This window comes from Hyla sarda, chromosome 3 (genome assembly GCF_029499605.1).
Source record: "Hyla sarda isolate aHylSar1 chromosome 3, aHylSar1.hap1, whole genome shotgun sequence".
Taxonomy (NCBI): Eukaryota; Metazoa; Chordata; class Amphibia; order Anura; family Hylidae; genus Hyla; species Hyla sarda.
In genome coordinates, this window is record NC_079191.1 from 442,210,720 (window position 1) to 442,233,231 (window position 22,512).

The 22,512-nt window shown below is 47.8% G+C and overlaps 1 protein-coding gene across 1 annotated transcript in view; it reads left to right on the forward strand.

The window, feature by feature from the left end:
* Window positions 1–15,368: 15,368 nt before the first annotated feature.
* Window positions 15,369–22,512, forward strand: part of LOC130363192 (kinesin-like protein KIF6) — a 39,532-nt gene continuing 32,388 nt past the window's right edge. The window contains exons 1-2 of the mRNA XM_056568638.1: window positions 15,369–15,387; window positions 21,013–21,063. Coding sequence (XP_056424613.1) covers window positions 21,045–21,063 — 19 coding nt within the window. The 5' untranslated portion in view covers window positions 15,369–15,387; window positions 21,013–21,044. The remainder of the gene's footprint in view (window positions 15,388–21,012; window positions 21,064–22,512) is intronic.

The window sequence follows — 22,512 nt, forward strand, 5'->3', positions numbered from 1 at the left end:
TTAGATATTTTGCATATGTCTTATCGGTACAAATGTTTAATCCCTGGAGTTTAGGATTTTTAGGAAACTATTATCTGAACCCTATAGAATCCTTATACAATGTTAGTGTAAAGCACAATTATTTGGATGCACTATAGAACACTTAAGAAATATTTGGCAGTATTATTTAGAAACTATATAAATCTTTTACAAGGGTAGTATATGGATTTATTATTTAGACAACAGAAATTGATGGTTCGCCCAGATGTAAAAGTTCTAAACTTTAATAAATTCATAATAAAATTGTAAAAAAGTGTAGCAACGAAAGAGAAAACCCATAAAAGCACAAATTAAATGCTGTCTTTTTTATCCTTTTATGGATTTTTTTATTTTTCATTGTTTGTTCTTTTTCTAGTTTTCTGCTTTTAGTTCAGACTATTAAAATTGCATAAAAAAGAAACGTTAATGTCCGATCCTTAAAGGGGTAGTCCAGTGCTCCAGCATTTGGAGCTTTTTGTTCCGAACGCTGGGTGTGGGCTGCGGGATGTCATGGCCACACCCCCTTGTGCTGTCATGCCACGCCCCCTCAATGCAAGTCTATGGGAGGGACGTGCCACGCACGCTGCCATAGACTTGCATTGAGGAGGCGTGGCCGTGACATCACGACCCCCGCAGCCCTCACCCGTTATCTGTTCAGTTGCTGATACCCCCCCCCCCCCCCCCCCCAACGTCATCCTCATCGCTGCTGTACCTAGCACAGGGCCGCTCTTTGGAGTAGATTGGTACTGTCCAATGTGAATATGGTTAATACCTACCAAAAGTTCTCCAAGGAAGGGGGCCCATCATTGATGTGTGTGGGGTAAAGGCCAATGTGGTCTGATCCCACAGAAGAGTTGCTTTACAGCAAACTGCTGAAAAACTTCCTGCTGTCTATGATAGAGAGGAGTCAGATATCACAGGCCTGTGTATAGGGCCCCTCAGACTGGTCAGATCACACAGGACATCACAGCTGCGTATGGGGCCCCTCAGACCGGTCAGATCATACAGGACATCACAGCTGTGTATGGGGCCCCTCAGACCGGTCAGATCATACAGGACATCACAGCTGTGTATGGGGCCCCTCAGACTGGTCTGATCTCACAAGACATCACAGCTGTGTATAGGGCCCGCAGACCGGTCAGATCACATAGGACATCACAGCTGTGTATAGGGCCCCTCAGACCGGTCAGATCACACAGGACATCACAGCTGTGTATAGGGCCCCTCAGACCGGTCAGATCACACAGGACATCACAGCTGTGTATAGGGCCCGCAGACCGGTCAGATCACATAGGACATCACAGCTGTGTATAGGGCCCCTCAGACCGGTCAGATCACACAGGACATCACAGCTGTGTATAGGGCCCCGCAGACCAGTCAGATCACACAGGACATCACAGCTGTGTATAGGGCCCCTCAGACCGGTCAGATCACACAGGACATCACAGCTGTGTATGGGGCCCTGCAGACCGGTCAGATCACACAGGACATCACAGCTGTATATAGGGCCCCGCAGACCGGTCAGATCTCACAGGACATCACAGCTGTGTATAGGGCCCACAGACCGGTCAGATCTCACAGGACATCACAGCTGTATATAGGGCCCCGCAGACCGGTCAGATCTCACAGGACATCACAGCTGTATATAGGGCCCCGCAGACCGATCAGATCACACAGGACATCACAGCTGTATATAGGGCCCCGCAGACCGGTCAGATCTCACAGGACATCACAGCTGTATATAGGGCCCCGCAGACCGGTCAGATCACACAGGACATCACAGCTGTGTATAGGGCCCCGCAGACCGGTCAGATCACACAGGACATCACAGCTGTGTATAGGGCCCGCAGACCGGTCAGATCACACAGGACATCACAGCTGTGTATAGGGCTCCGCAGACCGATTAGATCACACAGGACATCACAGCTGTGTATAGGGCCCCGCAGACCGGTCAGATCACACAGGACATCACAGCTGTGTATGGGGCCCCGCAGACCAGTCAGATCTCACAGGACATAACATCTGTGTATAGGGCCCCGCAGACCGGTCAGATCACACAGGACATCACAGCTGTGTATGGGGCCCCGCAGACCAGTCAGATCTCACAGGACATAACATCTGTGTATAGGGCCCCGCAGATCGGTCAGATCACACAGGACATCACAGCTGTGTATGGGGCCGGCAGACTGGTCAGATCACAGAGGACATCACAGCTGTGTATGGGGCCCCTCAGACCGGTCAGATCACACAGGACATCACAGCTGTATATAGGGCCCCGCAGACCGGTCAGATCACACAGGACATCACAGCTGTGTATGGGGCCCCGCAGACCGGTCAGATCACACAGGACATCACAGCTGTGTATGGGGCCCCACAGACCGGCCAGATCACACAGGACATCACAGCTGTATATAGGGCCCTCAGACCGGTCAGATCTCACAGGACATCACAGCTGTGTATAGGGCCCCGCAGACCGGTCACATCACACAGGACATCACAGCTGTGTATAGGGCCCGCAGACCGGTCAGATCTCACAGGACATCACAGCTGTGTATAGGGCCCGCAGACCGGTCAGATCACACAGGACATCACAGCTGTGTAGAGGGCCCCGCAGACCGGTCAGATCACACAGGACATCACAGCTGTGTATAGGGCTCCGCAGACCGATCAGATCACACAGGACATCACAGCTGTGTATAGGGCCCCGCAGACCGGTCAGATCACACAGGACATCACAGCTGTGTATGGGGCCCCGCAGACCGGTCAGATCTCACAGGACATAACATCTGTGTATAGGGTCCCGCAGACCGGTCAGATCACACAGGACATCACAGCTGTGTATGGGGCCGGCAGACCGGTCAGATCACACAGGACATCACAGCTGTGTATAGGGCCCCGCAGACCGGTCAGATCACACAGGACATCACAGCTGTGTATAGGGCCCCGCAGACCGGTCAGATCTCACAGGACATCACATCTGTGTATAGGGCCCCGCAGACCGGTCAGATCACACAGGACATCACAGCTGTGTATAGGGCCGGCAGACCGGTCAGATCACACAGGACATCACAGCTGTGTATAGGGCCCCGCAGACCGGTCAGATCTCACAGGACATCACAGCTGTGTATAGGGCCCCGCAGACCGGTCAGATCACACAGGACATCACAGCTGTGTATGGGGCCCCTCAGACCGGTCAGATCACACAGGACATCACAGCTGTGTATAGGGCCCCGCAGACCGGTCAGATAATACAGGATATCACAGCTGTGTATAGGGCCCCGCAGACCGGTCAGATAATACAGGACATCACAGCTGTGTATAGGGCCTCTCAGACCGGTCAGATCACACAGGACATCACAGCTGTATATAGGGCCCCGCAGACCGGTCAGATCACACAGGACATCACAGCTGTGTAGAGGGCCCCGCAGACCGGTCAGATCTCACAGGACATCACAGCTGTATATAGGGCCCCGCAGACCGGTCAGATCACACAGGACATCACAGCTGTGTATGGGGCCTCGCAGACCGGTCAGATCACACAGAACATCACAGCTGTGTATGGGGCCCCACAGACCGGTCAGATCACACAGGACATCACAGCTGTGTATAGGGCCCGCAGACCGGTCAGATCTCACAGTACATCACAGCTGTGTATGGGGCCCCGCAGACCGGTCAGATCACACAGGACATCACAGCTGTGTATAGGGCTCCGCAGACCGATCAGATCACACAGGACATCACAGCTGTGTATAGGGCCCCGCAGACCGGTCAGATCACACAGGACATCACAGCTGTGTATGGGGCCCCGCAGACCGGTCAGATCTCACAGGACATAACATCTGTGTATAGGGCCCCGCAGACCGGTCAGATCACACAGGACATCACAGCTGTGTATGGGGCCGGCAGACCGGTCAGATCACAGAGGACATCACAGCTGTGTATGGGGCCCCTCAGACCGGTCAGATCACACAGGACATCACAGCTGTATATAGGGCCCCGCAGACCGGTCAGATCACACAGGACATCACAGCTGTGTATGGGGCCCCGCAGACCGGTCAGATCACACAGGACATCACAGCTGTGTATGGGGCCCCACAGACCGGTCAGATCACACAGGACATCACAGCTGTGTATGGAGCCACTCAGACCGGTCAGATCTCACAGGACATCACAGCTGTGTATGGGGCCCCGCAGACCGGTCAGATCACACAGGACATCACAGCTGTGTATAGGGCTCCGCAGACCGATCAGATCACACAGGACATCACAGCTGTGTATAGGGCCCCGCAGACCGGTCAGATCACACAGGACATCACAGCTGTGTATAGGGGCCCCTCAGACCGGTCAGATCACACAGGACATCACAGCTGTGTATGGGGCCCCGCAGACCGGTCAGATCACACAGGACATCACAGCTGTGTATGGGGCCGGCAGACCGGTCAGATCACACAGGACATCACAGCTGTGTATAGGGCCCCGCAGACCGGTCAGATCTCACAGGACATCACAGCTGTGTATAGGGCCCCGCAGACCGGTCAGATCTCACAGGACATCACAGCTGTGTATAGGGCCGGCAGACCGGTCAGATCTCACAGGACATCACAGCTGTGAATGGGGCCCCGCAGACCGGTCAGATCACAGAGGACATCACAGCTGTGTATGGGGCCCCTCAGACCGGTCAGATCACACAGGACATCACAGCTGTGTATAGGGCCCCGCAGACCGGTCAGATAATACAGGACATCACAGCTGTGTATAGGGCCCCGCAGACCGGTCAGATAATACAGGACATCACAGCTGTGTATAGGGCCCCACAGACCGGTCAGATCACACAGGACATCACAGCTGTATATAGGGCCCGCAGACCGCTCAGATCTCACAGGACATCACAGCTGTATATAGGGCCCCGCAGACCGGTCAGATAATACAGGACATCACAGCTGTGTAGAGGGACCCTCAGACCGGTCAGATCACACAGGACATCACAGCTGTGTAGAGGGCCCTGCAGACCGGTCAGATCACACAGGACATCACAGCTGTGTATAGGGCCCCTCAGACCGGTCAGATCACACAGGACATCACAGCTGTATATAGGGCCCCGCAGACCGGTCAGATAATACAGGACATCACAGCTGTGTATAGGGCCCCTCAGACCGGTCAGATCACACAGGACATCACAGCTGTATATAGGGCCCCTCAGACCGGTCAGATCACACAGGACATCACAGCTGTGTATGGGGCCCCGCAGACCGATCAGATCACTCAGGACATCACAGCTGTGTATAGGGCCCCGCAGACCAGTCAGATCACACAGGACATCACAGCTGTGTAGAGGGCCCCGCAGTCAGAGCACCCGTGTGACCCCTGTCTGCCACAAGAAAGTGTCTAGAATGATCATCAGGACTGGAGCATGGGGGGAAGGAAAAAGGTGTCTGGTCTGATGGATGACGTTCTCCATCCTTTGGACGGTCAGGTGCGTCACTTACCTGAGGAAGAGAAGGCACCAGGATGCATTATGGGAAGAAGCCAGTGGGGACAGTGTGATGGGCAGTGTTCTGTTACAGACCTTGTGTCCTGGCATCATGTGGAGGTTACTGGACACTTACCTCCTACCCAACCATTGTACTGACTAGGTCCCCCAGTCCTCTGGGGTCACAGCACAAGGGGGCATCACAGTGTTACGCAGGTGGTTGTAATGTTCTGGATGATCGGTGTTTGGTAAGAATGTGATGATTTGGAAGCCTGTACTCCAGGGCCCGGGTCTATTGGAGGGAACCTTCTGGCACATTCTGTATTTGGCCGGGGTTCACCCCCTCCCTCCAGCGATGGTGACCCATCAAACCCTCCCATCAATCATCCGCTCAGCGCTGCAGCTACATGTGGAAAAATATTATTTTACTATAAAATTACAGTCAAAAATTTATTGAAAGCAGAAAAGCAAATAGCAGAGCTGTAATGATGGAGGACGCCATAAGGTGGGGGAAGGGAGTCGTGAAGGGGGAGTGGGGGTCACAGCGTAAAAGGTTACACGAAGGATATATATATATATCTATATATATATATACACACACACACACACACAGGACCATACACCTGTAGAACCTGTCACCATCTGTACGAAGGATAGTCATCTGCTGTGTAATCCCTCTTCTGTACGGAGGATAGTCATCTGTGGTGTAATCCCTCATCTGTACGGAGGATAGTCATCTGTGGTGTAATCCCTCATCTGTAAGGAGGATAGTCATCTGTGGTGTAATCCCTCATCTGTACGGAGGATAGTCATCTGTGGTGTAATCTCTCATCTGTACGGAGGATAGTCATCTACAGTGTAATCTCTCATCTGTACGGAGGATCAGTATCTACAGTGTAATCTCTTATCTGTACGGAGGATCAGTATCTACAGTGTAATCTCTTATCTGTACGGAGGATCAGTATCTACAGTGTAATCTCTTATCTGTACGGAGGATCAGTATCTACAGTGTAATCTCTTATCTGTACGGAGGATCAGTATCTACAGTGTAATCTCTTATCTGTACGGAGGATCAGTATCTACAGTGTAATCTCTTATCTGTACGGAGGATCAATATCTACAGTGTAATCTCTCATCTGTACGGAGGATCAGTATCTACAGTGTAATCTGTTATCTGTACGAAGGATAGTCATCTACAGTGTAATCTCTTATCTGTACGGAGGATAGTCATCTGTGGTGTAATCTCCTTTTATCTGTACGGAGGATCAGTATCTACAGTGTAATCTCTCATCTGTACGGAGGATAGTCATCTGTGGTGTAATCTCTTATCTGTACAGAGGATAGTCATCTGTGGTGTAATCTCTCATCTGTACGGAGGATAGTCATCTACAGTGTAATCTCTCATCTGTACGGAGAATCGGTATCTACAGTGTAATCTCTTATCTGTACGGAGGATCGTCATCTGTGGTGTAATCTCTCATCTTTACGGAGGATAGTCATCTACAGTGTAATCTCTAATCTGTACGGAGGATAGTCATCTACAGTGTAATCTCTCATCTGTAAGGAGGATCGTCATCTGTGGTGTAATCTCTTATCTGTATGGAGGATAGTCATCTGTGGTGTAATCTCTCATCTGTACGGAGGATTGGTATATACAGTGTAATCTCTCATCTTTACGGAGGATAGTCATCTGTGGTGTAATCTCTTATCTGTACAGAGGATAGTCATCTGTGGTGCAATCTCTCATCTGTACGGAGGATAGTCATCTACAGTGTAATCTCTCATCTGTACGGAGAATCGGTATCTACAGTGTAATCTCTCATCTGTACGGAGGATAGTCATCTGTGGTGTAATCTCTCATCTGTACGGGGGATTGGTATATACAGTGTAATCTCTAATCTGTACGGAGGATCGTCATCTGTGGTGTAATCTCTCATTTTTACGGAGGATAGTAATCTACAGTGTAATCTCTCATCTGTACGGAGGATCGGTATCTACAGTGTAATCTCTAATCTGTACGGAGGATAGTCATCTACAGTGTAATCTCTCATCTATACGGAGGATAGTCATCTACAGTGTAATCTCTCATCTGTATGGAGGATTGTCATCTGTGGTGTAATCTCTCATCTGTCCGGAGGATCGTCATCTGTGGTGTAATCTCTTATCTGTACGGAGGATAGTCATCTACAGTGTAATCTCTCATCTTTACGGAGGATAGTCATCTACAGTGTAATCTCTAATCTGTACGGAGGATAGTCATCTACAGTGTAATCTCTCATCTGTAAGGAGGATCGTCATCTGTGGTGTAATCTCTTATCTGTATGGAGGATAGTCATCTGTGGTGTAATCTCTCATCTGTACGGAGGATTGGTATATACAGTGTAATCTCTCATCTTTACGGAGGATAGTCATCTGTGGTGTAATCTCTTATCTGTACAGAGGATAGTCATCTGTGGTGCAATCTCTCATCTGTACGGAGGATAGTCATCTACAGTGTAATCTCTCATCTGTACGGAGAATCGGTATCTACAGTGTAATCTCTCATCTGTACGGAGGATAGTCATCTGTGGTGTAATCTCTCATCTGTACGGGGGATTGGTATATACAGTGTAATCTCTAATCTGTACGGAGGATCGTCATCTGTGGTGTAATCTCTCATTTTTACGGAGGATAGTCATCTACAGTGTAATCTCTCATCTGTACGGAGGATCGGTATCTACAGTGTAATCTCTAATCTGTACGGAGGATAGTCATCTACAGTGTAATCTCTCATCTATACGGAGGATAGTCATCTACAGTGTAATCTCTCATCTGTATGGAGGATTGTCATCTGTGGTGTAATCTCTCATCTGTCCGGAGGATCGTCATCTGTGGTGTAATCTCTTATCTGTACGGAGGATAGTCATCTACAGTGTAATCTCTCATCTTTACGGAGGATAGTCATCTACAGTGTAATCTCTTATCTGTACGGAGGATTGTCATCTGTGGTGTAATCTCTCATCTGTACGGAGGATCATCATCAACAGTGTAATCTCTTATCTGTATGGAGGTTCGTCATCTACAGTGTAATCTCTCATCTGTATGGAGGATAGTCATCTGTGGTGTAATTTCTTATCTGTACGGAGGATCGGTATCTACAGTGTAATCTCTCATCTGTATGGAGGATAGTCATCTACAGTGTAAACTCTCATCTGTATGGAGGATCGTCATCTACAGTGTAATCTCTCATCTGTACGGAGAAACGGTATCTACAGTGTAATCTCTCATCTGTATGGAGGATAGTCATCTGTGGTGTAATCTCTTATCTGTACGGAGGATCGTCATCTGTGGTGTAATTTCTTATCTGTATGGAGGATAGTCATTTACGGTGTAATCTCTCATCTGTACGGAGGATCGTCATCTGTGGTGTAATCTCATCTGTAAGGAGGATAGTCATCTGTGGTGTAATCTCTCATCTGTAAGGAGGATCGTCATCTGTGGTGTAATCCCTCATCTGTACGGAGGATCGTCATCTGTGGTGTAATCCCTCATCTGTACGGAGGATAGTCATCTACAGTGTAATCTCTCATCTGTAAGGAGGATCGTCATCTGTGGAGTAATCTCTCAAATGTACGGAGGATCGTCATCTACAGTGTAATCTCTCATCTGTATGGAGGATAGTCATCTGTGGAGTAATCTCTCAAATGTACGGAGGATCGGTATCTGCAGTGTAATCTCTCATCAGTGGGGGAGGTCTTCCATAGATCGGGGGGATCTTAAGATGAAGAAAAGCAGCATAGTAATTGTAGGTTGCAGTATTTCTTGTGAAGATGGGTCTTCAGGCTGATTATGAAGGTCTTGATGGTGGGGGAGAACCAGATGTGTTGGGGTAGTAAATTCTAGTGAATGGGGAAAGCTCAGGAGAAGTCATTTAGATGGTTTTGTGAGGTGTGGGCAAGGGTAGAGCACAGGCGGAGGTCATGAGTGGAATGAGAGATTACATGAGAGGTGGTATGGGGAGATGAGGTCTGACATGTATGGAGGAGACAGGTTGTGGATGGCTGGTGGGCAGTAAAGGGATTGACCGAGGGGAGAGAGGAGGAGTGATGGGAGATGAGAAATAGTCGGGAAGAAGAGTTGAGGATGGATTGGGGCAGAGGAGGATATTGCAGTATTCCAAGCTAATGTACCAATAGCTTAGTTGAGTCAAAGTTGGGAAAGGAGCCAATTCGAGAAATATTGGAGGCCGCAAGAGGTGGTGTGGGCCTGAATGTGTGGTGTAAACAACAGCGCAGAATCAAAGGTGAGCCCAAGGCAGCGGACTTGTGGGACTGGAGAGAGAGAGAAACCATGGACTGTGATCTCATCAGAGAGAGGAACCATTGACTGTGATCACATCGGAGAGAGGAACCATTGACTGTGATCACATCAGAGAGAGGAACCATTGACTGTGATCACATCAGAGAGAGGAACCATTGACTGTGATCACATCAGAGAGAGGAACCAGTGACTGTGAACACATCAGAGAGGAGCTATTGACTGATCACATATAAGAGAGGAACCATTGACTGTGATCACATCAGAGAGAGGAACCATTGACTGTGTTCACATCAGAGAGAGGAACCATTGACTGTGTTCACATCAGAGAGAGGAACCATTGACTGGGATCACATCGGAGAGAGGAACCATTGACTGTGATCACATCAGAGAGAGGAACCATTGACTGTGATCACATCAGAGAGAGGAACCAGTGACTGTGAACATATCAGAGAGGAGCTATTGACTGATTACATATAAGAGAGGAACCATTGACTGTGATCACATCAGACAGAGGAACCATTGACTGTGATCACATCAGACAGAGGAACCATTGACTGTGATCACATCAGACAGAGGAACCATTGACTGTGTTCACATCAGAGAGAGGAACCATTGACTGTGATCACATCAGAGAGAGGAACCATTGACTGTGATAACATCGGAGAGAGGAACCATTGACTGTGATCACATCAGAGAGAGGAACCATTGACTGTGAACACATCAGAGAGAGGAACCATTGACTGTGATAACATCAGAGAGAGGAACCATTGTCTGTGATCACATCAGAGAGAGGAACCATTGTCTGTGATCACATCAGAGAGAGGAACCATTGACTGTGATCACATCAGAGAGAGGAACCATTGTCTGTGATCACATCAGAGAGAGGAACCATTGTCTGTGATCACATCAGACAGAGGAACCATTGACTGTGATCACATCAGAGAGAGGAACCATTGACTGTGATCACATCAGAGAGAGGAACCATTGACTGTGATCACATCAGACAGAGGAACCATTGTCTGTGATCACATCAGAGAGAGGAACCATTGTCTGTGATCACATCAGAGAGAGGAACCATTGACTGTGATCACATCGGAGAGAGGAACCATTGTCTGTGATCACATCAGAGAGAGGAACCATTGTCTGTGATCACATCAGAGAGAGGAACCAGTGACTGTGATCACATCAGAGAGAGGAACCATTGACTGTGATCACATCAGAGAGAGGAACCATTGACTGTGAACACATCAGAGAGAGGAACCATTGACTATGATAACATCAGAGAGAGGAGCCATTGTCTGTGATCACATCAGAGAGAGGAACCATTGATTGTGATCACATCAGAGACAGGAACCATTGATTGTGATCACATCAGAGAGAGGAACCATTGACTGTGATCACATCAGAGAGAGGAACCATTGACTGTGATCACATCAGAGAGAGGAACCAGTGACTGTGATCACATCAGAGAGAGGAACCATTGACTGTGTTCACATCAGAGAGAGGAACCATTGACTGTGTTCACATCGGAGAGAGGAACCATTGACTGTGATCACATCGGAGAGAGGAACCATTGACTGTGATCACATCGGAGAGAGGAACCATTGACTGTGATCACATCAGAGAGAGGAACCATTGACTGTGATAACATCAGAGAGAGGAACCATTGACTGTGATCACATCAGAGAGAGGAACCATTGTCTGTGATCACATCAGAGAGAGGAACCATTGTCTGTGATCACATCAGAGAGAGGAACCATTGACTGTGATCACATAAGAGAGAGGAACCATTGTCTGTGATCACATCAGAGAGAGGAACCATTGACTGTGATCACATAAGAGAGAGGAACCATTGTCTGTGATCACATCAGAGAGAGGAACCATTGTCTGTGATCACATCAGAGAGAGGAACCATTGTCTGTGATCACATCAGAGAGAGGAACCATTGACTGTGATCACATCAGAGAGAGGAACCATTGACTGTGATCACATCAGACAGAGGAACCATTGACTGTGATCACATCAGAGAGAGGAACCATTGACTGTGATCACATCAGAGAGAGGAACCAGTGACTGTGATCACATCAGAGAGAGGAACCATTGTCTGTGATCACATCAGAGAGAGGAACCAGTGACTGTGATCACATCAGACAGAGGAACCATTGACTGTGATCACATCAGAGAGAGGAACCATTGACTGTGATCACATCAGAGAGAGGAACCATTGACTGTGATCACATAAGAGTATGGAGTGAGTTGGGAAACATTCTGAAGGAGATTTATCATTCATTTCCAACATTTGGCTTTTATGTGACATTTTTTTAACTTCCTTTTTGTTTACATGCGACCTATTTATCAAATAGAAATACCCGGGAATCCCGCTTACAAAAGCATTTTTTAAAGCAGAAAAATGTTCCCTTATGTTAATAGCCGAAGTTCTTTATCTACCCTTTATTACCAGTAGCGTTACTAGAGAGTGAGGGGGAGGGGGGCGTACCGCATCGGGTGACACCCTGACTGGCACTAAATAGCTGCACTCCAACTATCCTGCAACCACCCGTCCACCCTCCTCAGAAATAAAAAATATCATAAACATACTGTGCCGCACCATGAATATCCGTACTGGAGACTTTTCTGTTTAATTTTGAGCGCGCATTTTGTGACGTTGGTGGGCGGAGTCTTGCGTCGCTGCGCTGAGGCCGGAGTTTACGTCAAGAAGGAAGGAAGGAAGACAGCGCAGCACAAAAACAATAGTGAAGCCACAGGAAAAAAAACGTCTCGGTACGTTACCCACCCCAAAATGTGCATGAACCTGTATTACTATGGATGGTTCTTTTTTTAATGGAAAAATTTAGTGGCACATACGGGTTATTTACGTAGTCTGTAAAAATTCTTACACAATTATTTTGTGCCTTATTCTATTTTAACACAACATTAATTTTAAAATGTAGTGGGTACGCCGGCATGTACGTGTCCTAAAATTATCAAGGTGTGCGGTGTGTATTTTCAACCTTAAAATGAATAGTTATTAGTTATATAATTAATGTTTTCTATAATTAACATTAATGTAGTAGCTTTGTGTTATGATGCAGAACAAGAACAGTTGTTACAGTGGGTGTTAATGACGTCTGCACTTTCTATAAGCCAGGTCGGACCTGGAATACATAGGCGACTTTTAAATGGAGATGCAACTTTTTTTCTTCATAAATAGCGACTATCGCATTTGATAAATACACGACCACTGCAAAGTTAAAAAATGAAATGTATAGAAAAGTCGCACATGCGCAAGCACGTGCAACTTTTTTATGCAAAAAAAATAAATCTATGAAGCTTGTTAAATCTACGTCTCTGTGTTCTCCAAGGTGGAAGGAACAGAAAGAAGATACAGTGACTCCCCCCTGACCTACGATGGCCCCGACATACGATCATTTCTACATACGATCACTCTCAGAGGCAGCATCAACATACGATGCTTTTGTATGTCGGGGCCATCGCATAAACGGCTATCCTCCAGCGCAGACTGCTTCAGCTGCCCCCGGATAGCCGTTTATGGTGCCCCGTGTGGTCCGCTGACAATCACTTACCTGTCCTCGGGGCTCCGGTGCGTCCTCTTCGGGATCCTCTGCATCGTCGGCGCTCTCCATCGTCGTCATCACGTCGCTGCGCACGCCATCCAATAGGAGCAGCGTGCGTAGCGACGTGATGGCGGCGACGGAGAGCAAGGATGCTGGGGAAGCAGAGGCCTTGCCGGAGCATCAGGGACACCCCGGGGACGCGGCGATGGAAGGAGACATCCCGGGCAGCAGTGACGAGCGGTGACGGTCCGGAGCGGTGGGAACAGGTGAGTAGAACCTCCAATACCAGTGGTCTACAACCTGCGGACCTCCAGATGTTGCAAAACTACAACTCCCAGCATGCCCAGACAGCCGTTGGCTGTCTGGGCATGCTGGGTGTTGTAGTTTTGCAACATCTGGAGGTCCGCAGGTTGTAGACCACTGTCCTATACTTTACATTGCACGGATCCCTCAACATACGATGGTTTCAACAAACGATGGTCCATTTGGAACGGATTACCATCGTATGTTGAGGGATCACTGTATAGCCGACATATTTACTCAATAATCAGCTCTTTGGATTAGATGGTCCTCGAATGCGCTCCAGCGTTTGATATATATATGGTTCATCTTTAAAGGTGTTACCTCTAAACCGCACACCTTTTTATTGTCTACAATGTGTATGGTGTACAGCATGGCGGATTTGGAGTAGTAGATCTGCCTAATTGTCTAATATTACTGCTTGGCTATGACTGGTGTGCAGGTTTCCATCTTGTCTGAAGATAACGCTATAATTTATCGTTTGCACTTGAAGCCTCATCTCCATTAGGTTATCCATCAGCCGGCGCATTACCTATGTGTACAGCACCAAATGGTCCATCTCATGCACCTAATCCCTCTAATAAAAGCTGCCTGAATAGAGGGGAAGGTCCTGGCGCAGCTGTATTTCATGGCTCTGACCCAGCGCCGAGCCGTCAGGTTATAGTTCATGTGCAGGTGATGGGGTGATGACATCAGCGTTAAGTCTGTACAAGAAACTGAGTAAGAAAGCCAGAAACTAGACTGGGAGAACGCGGAAAACTAAAATAATAAGGTGGGGGGGGGGGGGGGGGGGTTAAACGTGAAGGAGACCAGTGAAAGAAAAGAATATATTTTATTAAAGAGAACCTGTCATGATTTTGTTACATTTTATGATCCCCCCAGGTCACTGACCCCATCATGATAAACCACCCCCTGCCTTTATTTTTATTATTTTTTAGTTTTCTACCTTGATATTGTTCTGTATTTTCTGCTCAGTCTCAGTCACATTTGCAGACTGGAAAGGGGTGTTCCCCAGCAGGCGTGACATCATCTGAAGCCATACAGGGGAGAACTTTCTCCCTCACTCTGCTACACACAGCCCAGAGCAGTTCAGTGTGTGAGGTGAGCTCTGATTGGCTAAGGCTGCACATGCCCCCCTCAGCATTTCCTGATTTTGGACTTCTGCCAGGCCAGCAGGAGTCCAAAGTCTGTGCAAGAGATGGGGGGGGGGGGGAGAGAATGTGCTCTGGACCAGTAAGGAGACACTTAGTGGCAGCTTTTTTAAACACAAATAAAACATAGGAAACTTCATTTATAAAAAAAAAATGCATTAGAAAGATTTTTTATTTAGCATAAGGAGTGCAATAGCAAAAATTTGTTTTAATGACAGTGCCCATTTAAGTGAATAATCCAATAACGATAAACTCCTGCACTCACCGCTGGAATCACAGCTGTCGGCTCCTACATGGAACGACCAGCGGTTGGGACGATCAGCGCATGCGTAGGTGGGGAGCACCCCACCTATACATGTACGGATCGTCCCACCTGCCGGTTGTTCCATGTAAGAGCCGACAGCTGCGATTCCAGCGGTGAGTGCCGGAGTTTATCGTTCTTCGATTATTCACATATTCCATATTGCACTTTGTTCCTAGCACCGCTGAGGAGCTTTGTTGGATACCTGGTAACTGGACCTGCTCATTGTATAGTTGTGGATCTGCGGTGCCACTCGACATTTCTTCTAGTCCAGTACGTATATTTTATTAAGCCGTTTACTTTGAATTTCCCTTTTAATAGATTCCCCTATGTAGTGGACCTCCTTCAGACCTGCAGCATTTCATCGTGGTATACATCCTACTAGGTGGTGAAATCCTTCTGCAGGAGTGTCGGCCCGTGCAGACAGGATCACTCCTCGCAGTTCACAGGTCCTGACGTACTCTGAACAGCTATTTCTACCTTTTAGGTATAGGATTCTGATCTGGGGTCTATGAAGGTCAAGGAAAAGAAACTGTCATGTTCCCTAAATCAATCCACAACTATATGACCCTTGTCCTGCTGACAGTCTCCTGTGAGGGGAAACAGCTGCCATGGTGAGAAGAACATGGTTGTCCACGAGGTTTAGATAGGCCCTACTTTCCAACAGGAATAAAAAAAGCCAGGGTGCACCAAGAAAACATTCCCCACACCAAAACATCTCCTCCACCAGCCTGAACTGTTTACACATGACAAGAGGGGCTCGTAGATTTATCTGACCTCATCAGCATGGTGCCACAGGGATCTAGATCCATCTGAGCAGGCCATGTTTCTCTATAGAGATCTGGATCCATCTGGCCAGACCATGTTTCTCTATAGAGATCTGGATCCATCTGACCAGGTCATGTTTCTCTATAAAGATCTGGATCCATCTGACCAGGTCATGTTTCTCTATAGAGATCTGGATCCATCTGACCAGGCCATGTTTCTCTATAGATGTCTGGATCCATCTGACCAGGTCATGTTTCTCTATAGACGTCTGGATCCATCTGACCAGGTCATGTTTCTCTATAGAGATCTGGATCCATCTGACCAGGCCATGTTTGTCCACAGAGATCAGTATCCATCTGACCAGGCCATGTTCCTCCACAGAGATCTGGATCGATCTGACCAGGTCATGTTTCTCTATAGAGATCTGGATCCATCTGACCAGGCCATGTTTCTCTATAGAGATCTGGATCCATCTGACCAGGCCATGTTTGTCCACAGAGATCAGTATCCATCTGACCAGGCCATGTTCCTCCACAGAGATCTGGATCGATCTGACCAGGTCATCTTTCTCTATAGAGATCTGGATCCATCTGACCAGGACATGTTTCTCTATAGAGATCTGGATCCATCTGACCAGGTCATCTTTCTCTATAGAGATCTGGATCCATCTGACCAGGCCATGTTTCTCTATAGAGATCTGGATCCATCTGACCAGGCCATGTTTGTCCACAGAGATCAGTATCCATCTGACAAGGCCATGTTTCTCTATAGAGATCTGGATCCATCTGACCAGGCCATGTTTCTCTATAGAGATCTGGTTCCATCTGACCAGGCCATGTTTGTCCACAGAGATCAGTATCCATCTGACCAGGACATGTTTCTCTATAGAGATATGGATCCATCTGACCAGGCCATGTTCCTCCACAGAGATCTGGATCCATCTGACCAGGCCATGTTCCTCCACAGAGATCTAGATCCATCTGACCAGGCCATGTTTATCTATAGAGATCTGGATCCATCTGACCAGGCCATGTTTCTCTATAGAGATCTGGATCCATCTGACCAGGCCATGTTTCTCTATAGAGATCTGGACCAGTACCTGGTTTCCCCCAGACATGATGCTGCCCCCACCATGATCACTGTAGGGATGGTATTGGGCGGGTCATGGGCAGTACCTGGTTTCCTCCAGACATGATGCTGCCCCCACCATGATCACTGTAGGGATGGTATTGGGCAGGTGATGGGCAGTGCCCGGTTTCCTCTATACATGATGCTGCCCCCACCATGATCACTGTAGGGATGGTATTGGCAGGTGATGGGCAGTACCTGGTTTCCCCCAGACATGATGCTGCCCCCACCATGATCACTGTAGAGATGGTATTGGGCAGGTGATGGGCAGTGCCTTGTTTCCCCCAGACATGATGCTGTCCCCACCATGATCACTGTAGGGATGGTATTGGGCAGGTGATGGGCAGTGCCTGGTTTTCCCCACACATGATGCTGCCCCCACCATGATCACTGTAGGGATGGTATTGGGCAGGTGATGGGCAGTACTTGGTTTCCTCCAGACATGATGCTGCCCCCACCATGATCACTGTAGGGATGGTATTGGGCAGTTGATGGGCAGTACCTGGTTTCCTCCAGACATGATGCTGCCCCCACCATGATCACTGTAGGGATGGTATTGGGCAGGTGATGGGCAGTGCCTGGTTTCCTCCAGACATGATGCTGCCCCCACCATGATCACTGTAGGGATGGTATTGGGCAGGTGATGGGCAGTGCCTGGTTTCCTCCAGACATGATGCTGCCCCCACCATGATCACTGTAGGGATGGTATTGGGCAGGTGATGGGCAGTGCCTGGCTTCCTCCAGACATGATGCTGCCCCCACCATGATCACTGTAGGGATGGTATTGGGCAGGTGATGGGCAGTACCTGGTTTCCCCCAGACATGATGCTGCCCCCACCATGATCACTGTAGGGATGGTATTGGGCAGGTGATGGGCAGTACCTGGTTTCCTCCAGACATGATGCTGCCCCCACCATGATCACTGTAGGGTTGGTATTGGGCAGGTGATGGGCAGTGCCTGGTTTCCTCCAGACATGATGCTGCCCCCTCCATGACCACTGTAGGGATGGTATTGGGCAGGTGATGGGCAATGCCTGGCTTCCTCCAGACATGATGCCGTCCCCACCATGATCACTGTAGGGATGGTATTGGGCAGGTGATGGGCAGTGCCTGGTTTCCTCCAGACATGATGCTGCCCCCACCATGATCATTGTAGGGATGGTATTGGGCAGGTGATGGGCAGTGCCTGGTTTCCTCCAGACATGATGCTGCCCCCACCATGATCACTGTAGGGATGGTATTGGGCAGGTGATGGGCAGTGCCTGGTTTCCTCCAGACATGATGCTGCCCCCACCATGATCATTGTAGGGATGGTATTGGGCAGGTGATGGGCAGTACCTGGTTTCCTCCAGACATGATGCTGCCCCCACCATGATCACTGTAGGGATGGTATTGGGCAGGTGATGGGCAGTGCCTGGTTTCCTCCAGACATGATGCTGCCCCCACCATGATCACTGTAGGGATGGTATTGGGCAGGTGATGGGCAGTACTTGGTTTCCCCCAGACATGATGCTGCCCCCACCATGATCACTGTAGGGATGGTATTGGGCAGGTGATGGGCAGTACTTGGTTTCCCCCAGACATGATGCTGCCCCCACCATGATCACTGTAGGGATGGTATTGGGCAGGTGATGGGCAGTACTTGGTTTCCCCCAGACATGATGCTGCCCCCACCATACTTTTCTGTAGGGATGGTATTGGGCAGGTGATGGGCAGTGCCTGGTTTCCTCCAGACATGATGCTGCCCCCACTATGATCACTGTAGGAATGGTATTGGGCAGGTGATGGGCAGTGCCTGTTTTCCTCCAGACATGATGCTGCCCCACTATGATCACTGTAGGAATGGTATTGGGCAGGTGATGGGCAGTGCCTGGTTTCCTCCAGACATGATGCTGCCCCCACCATGATCACTGTAGGGATGGTATTGGGCAGGTGATGGGCAGTGCCTGGTCTCCTCCAGACATGATGCTGCCCCCACCATGATCACTGTAGGGATGGTATTGGGCAGGTGATGGGCAGTGCCTGGTTTCCTCCAGACATGATGCTGCCCCCACCATGATCACTGTAGGAATGGTATTGGGCAGGTGATGGGCAGTGCCTGGTTTCCCCCCAGACATGAAGCTGCCCCCACCATGATCACTGTAGGGATGGTATTGGGCAGGTGATGGGCAGTGCCTGGTTTCCTCCAGACATGATGCTGCCCCCACCATGATCACTGTAGGGATGGTATTGGGCAGGTGATGGGCAGTGCCTGGTTTCCTCCAGACATGATGCTGCCCCCACCATGATCACTGTATGGATGGTATTGGGCAGGTGATGGGCAGTACCTGGTTTACCCCAGACATGATGCTGCCCCCACTATGATCACTGTAGGAATGGTATTGGGCAGGTGATGGGCAGTGCCTGTTTTCCTCCAGACATGATGCTGCCCCCACCATGATCACTGTAGGATGGTATTGGGCAGGTGATGGGCAGTGCCTGTTTTCCTCCAGACATGATGCTGCCCCCACTATGATCACTGTAGGAATGGTATTGGGCAGGTGATGGGCAGTGCCTGTTTTCCTCCAGACATGATGCCCCCACCATGATCACTGTAGGGATGGTATTGGGCAGGTGATGGGCAGTGCCTGGTTTCCTCCAGACATGATGCTGCCCCCACCATGATCACTGTAGGGATGGTATTGGGCAGGTGATGAGCAGTGCCTGTTTTCCTCCAGACATGATGCTGCCCCCACCATGATCACTGTAGGATGGTATTGGGCAGGTGATGGGCAGTGCCTGTTTTCCTCCAGACATGATGCTGCCCCCACCATGATCACTGTAGGATGGTATTGGGCAGGTGATGGGCAGTGCCTGGTTTCCTCCAGACATGATGCTGCCCCCACTATGATCACTGTAGGAATGGTATTGGGCAGGTGATGGGCAGTGCCTGTTTTCCTCCAGACATGATGCTGCCCCCACTATGATCACTGTAGGAATGGTATTGGGCAGTACCTGGTATATTCTGTGTGATGGGTAGTACCTGGTATATTCTGATCCCATAGAAAAAGCAGCAGCAGTATACAGATAGAGCTGTGGGGAGGTGTACAACTGCTATATATATTCTGATCCCATAGAGATAGCAGCAGCAGTATACAGATAGAGCTGTGGAGAGGGGTATAATTACTATATATTCTGATCCCATGGAGATGGCAGCAGTATACATATAAAGCTGGAGCGGAGGGGTATAACTAATATATTCTGATCCCATATAGATAGCAGCAGTATACAGATAGAGCTGGGAGGTGAGGGGTCTGGGAGCTAACAGGAGTCTCTGGATACAAACAAGAATGTCTCCATTTACTTCCAGCAAGTAGAGGGATTAAAACAGTGGGGAATTTATTATTGATCTTGTGCTTATATTTTATTGTAATTTGCGCCATTCTTTTCTTACGTCACTCTATTATTATCATTATTATTAATATTATCAGTAACATTATTATTATGAGTAACATTATTATTTTTATTATTATCATTAACATTATTATTATTATCATTAACATTATTATCATTATTATTATCAGTAACATTATTATTATCATTATTATTGTTATCAGTATTATTATCATTATTATTATCAGTATTAGTATCATTATTATTATTATTATCATCCTTATTATTATCAGTATTAGTATCATTATTATTATCAGTAACATTATTATAATTATTATTATCAGTAACATTATTATTATTATTGTTGTTGTACATTGACGTCCCTTTGGGCACATTTCCACCATGTTCACCAGTTTGGATTTCTGACAGATGTTTGCGGTGACTTTAGCTGGAATAATGTTTTTATATATTTATTATTTTTGTAGTAGTTTTGCTGTATTGTTACCCAGGATCTGATATTTACTGTGATTTCTTATTGTTCAAGTTCTGCCCCATGTGGTGCCATAAAAAAGAAGGCAAAGATCCTAAACATGTGACCCTGATGGTCTCTTCCTGTTTGTCCCCTCACAGATCACCTGAAGGCGGCCGTGGAGCAGCGGAGGATGCAGCAGGCGGCACTAGGTAAGTGCTGGGGGCATCTGTGTGTATAAATAGTGCCGCCATACATTGCACATCGTACTTCATGCTGTAGCATTGGGGTCACTGTCATGAAATTCTATTGAGAATCTCGTCCTACACCTACAGCAGGGACCCGGCTGTCACCCTACAGATCTGTGAGGGGCTTTACATTCCCCCGCAGAAGGATATGTAAAGAATTATTATGACCCCTATAAGCTTTATAAAGGCTTTTTTAGGGTATCTGTATACTGCTGCTGTCTCTATGGGATCAGTATATATAGTAGTTATACACCTCACCTCTAGCTCTATCTGTATACTGCTGCTGTTATCTCCATGGAATCAGTATATATAGTAGTTATACACCTCCTCTTCAGCTTTATTTGTATACTGCTGCTATCTCTATGGGATCAGGATATATAGTAGTTATACACCTCACCTCCAGCTCTATTTGTATACTGCTGCTGTCTCTATGGGATCAGGATATGTAGTAGTTATACACCTCCCCTCCAGCTCTATCTGTATACTGCTGCTGTTATCTCCATGGGATCAGTATATATAGTAGTTATACACCTCCTCTTAAGCTCTATCTGTATACTGCTGCTATCTCTATGGGATCATTATATATAGTAGTTATACATTTCCCTCCAGCTCTATCTGTATACTGCTGCTATCTCTATGGGGTCAGGATATATAGTAGTTATACACCTCCTCTCCAGCTCTATCTGTATACTGCTGCTATCTCTATGGGATCAGGATATACAGTATTTATACACCTCCTCTCCAGCTCTATCTGTATACTGCTGATATCTCTATGGGATCAGGATATACAGTATTTATACACCTCCCCTCCAGCTCTTTCTGTATACTGCTGCTATCTCTATGGGGTCAGGATATACAGTATTTATACACCTCCTCTCCAGCTCTATCTGTATACTGCTGCTATCTCTATGGGATCAGGACATACAGTAGTTATACACCTCCTCTCCAGCTCTATCTGTATACTGCTGCTATCTCTATGGGGTCAGGATATACAGTAGTTATACACCTCCCCTCCAGCTCTATCTGTATACTGCTGCTTTCTCTATGGGGTCAGGATATACAGTAGTTACACACCTCCTCTCCAGCTCTATCTGTATACTGCTGCTATCTCTATGGGGTCAGGATATACAGTAGTTTTACACCTCCCCTCCAGCTCTATCTGTATACTGCTGCTATCTCTATGGGGTCAGGATATACAGTAGTTATACACCTCCTCTGTGGCTGTGTAAACACATTATATTATTGTCTGCTTTTTTCCAAAATCGCAGCGAAAACTTCACTATTTACTGCAATTATGCAAATTGCGCTAAAAATGTGTCAGAAATGCAGTAAGAATGCTACATGTGAACACGGCCTAAAATCTTCCCCATATGTGATTTCATGTCAAAATCGCTTCATCGCTTATTGTCGCCT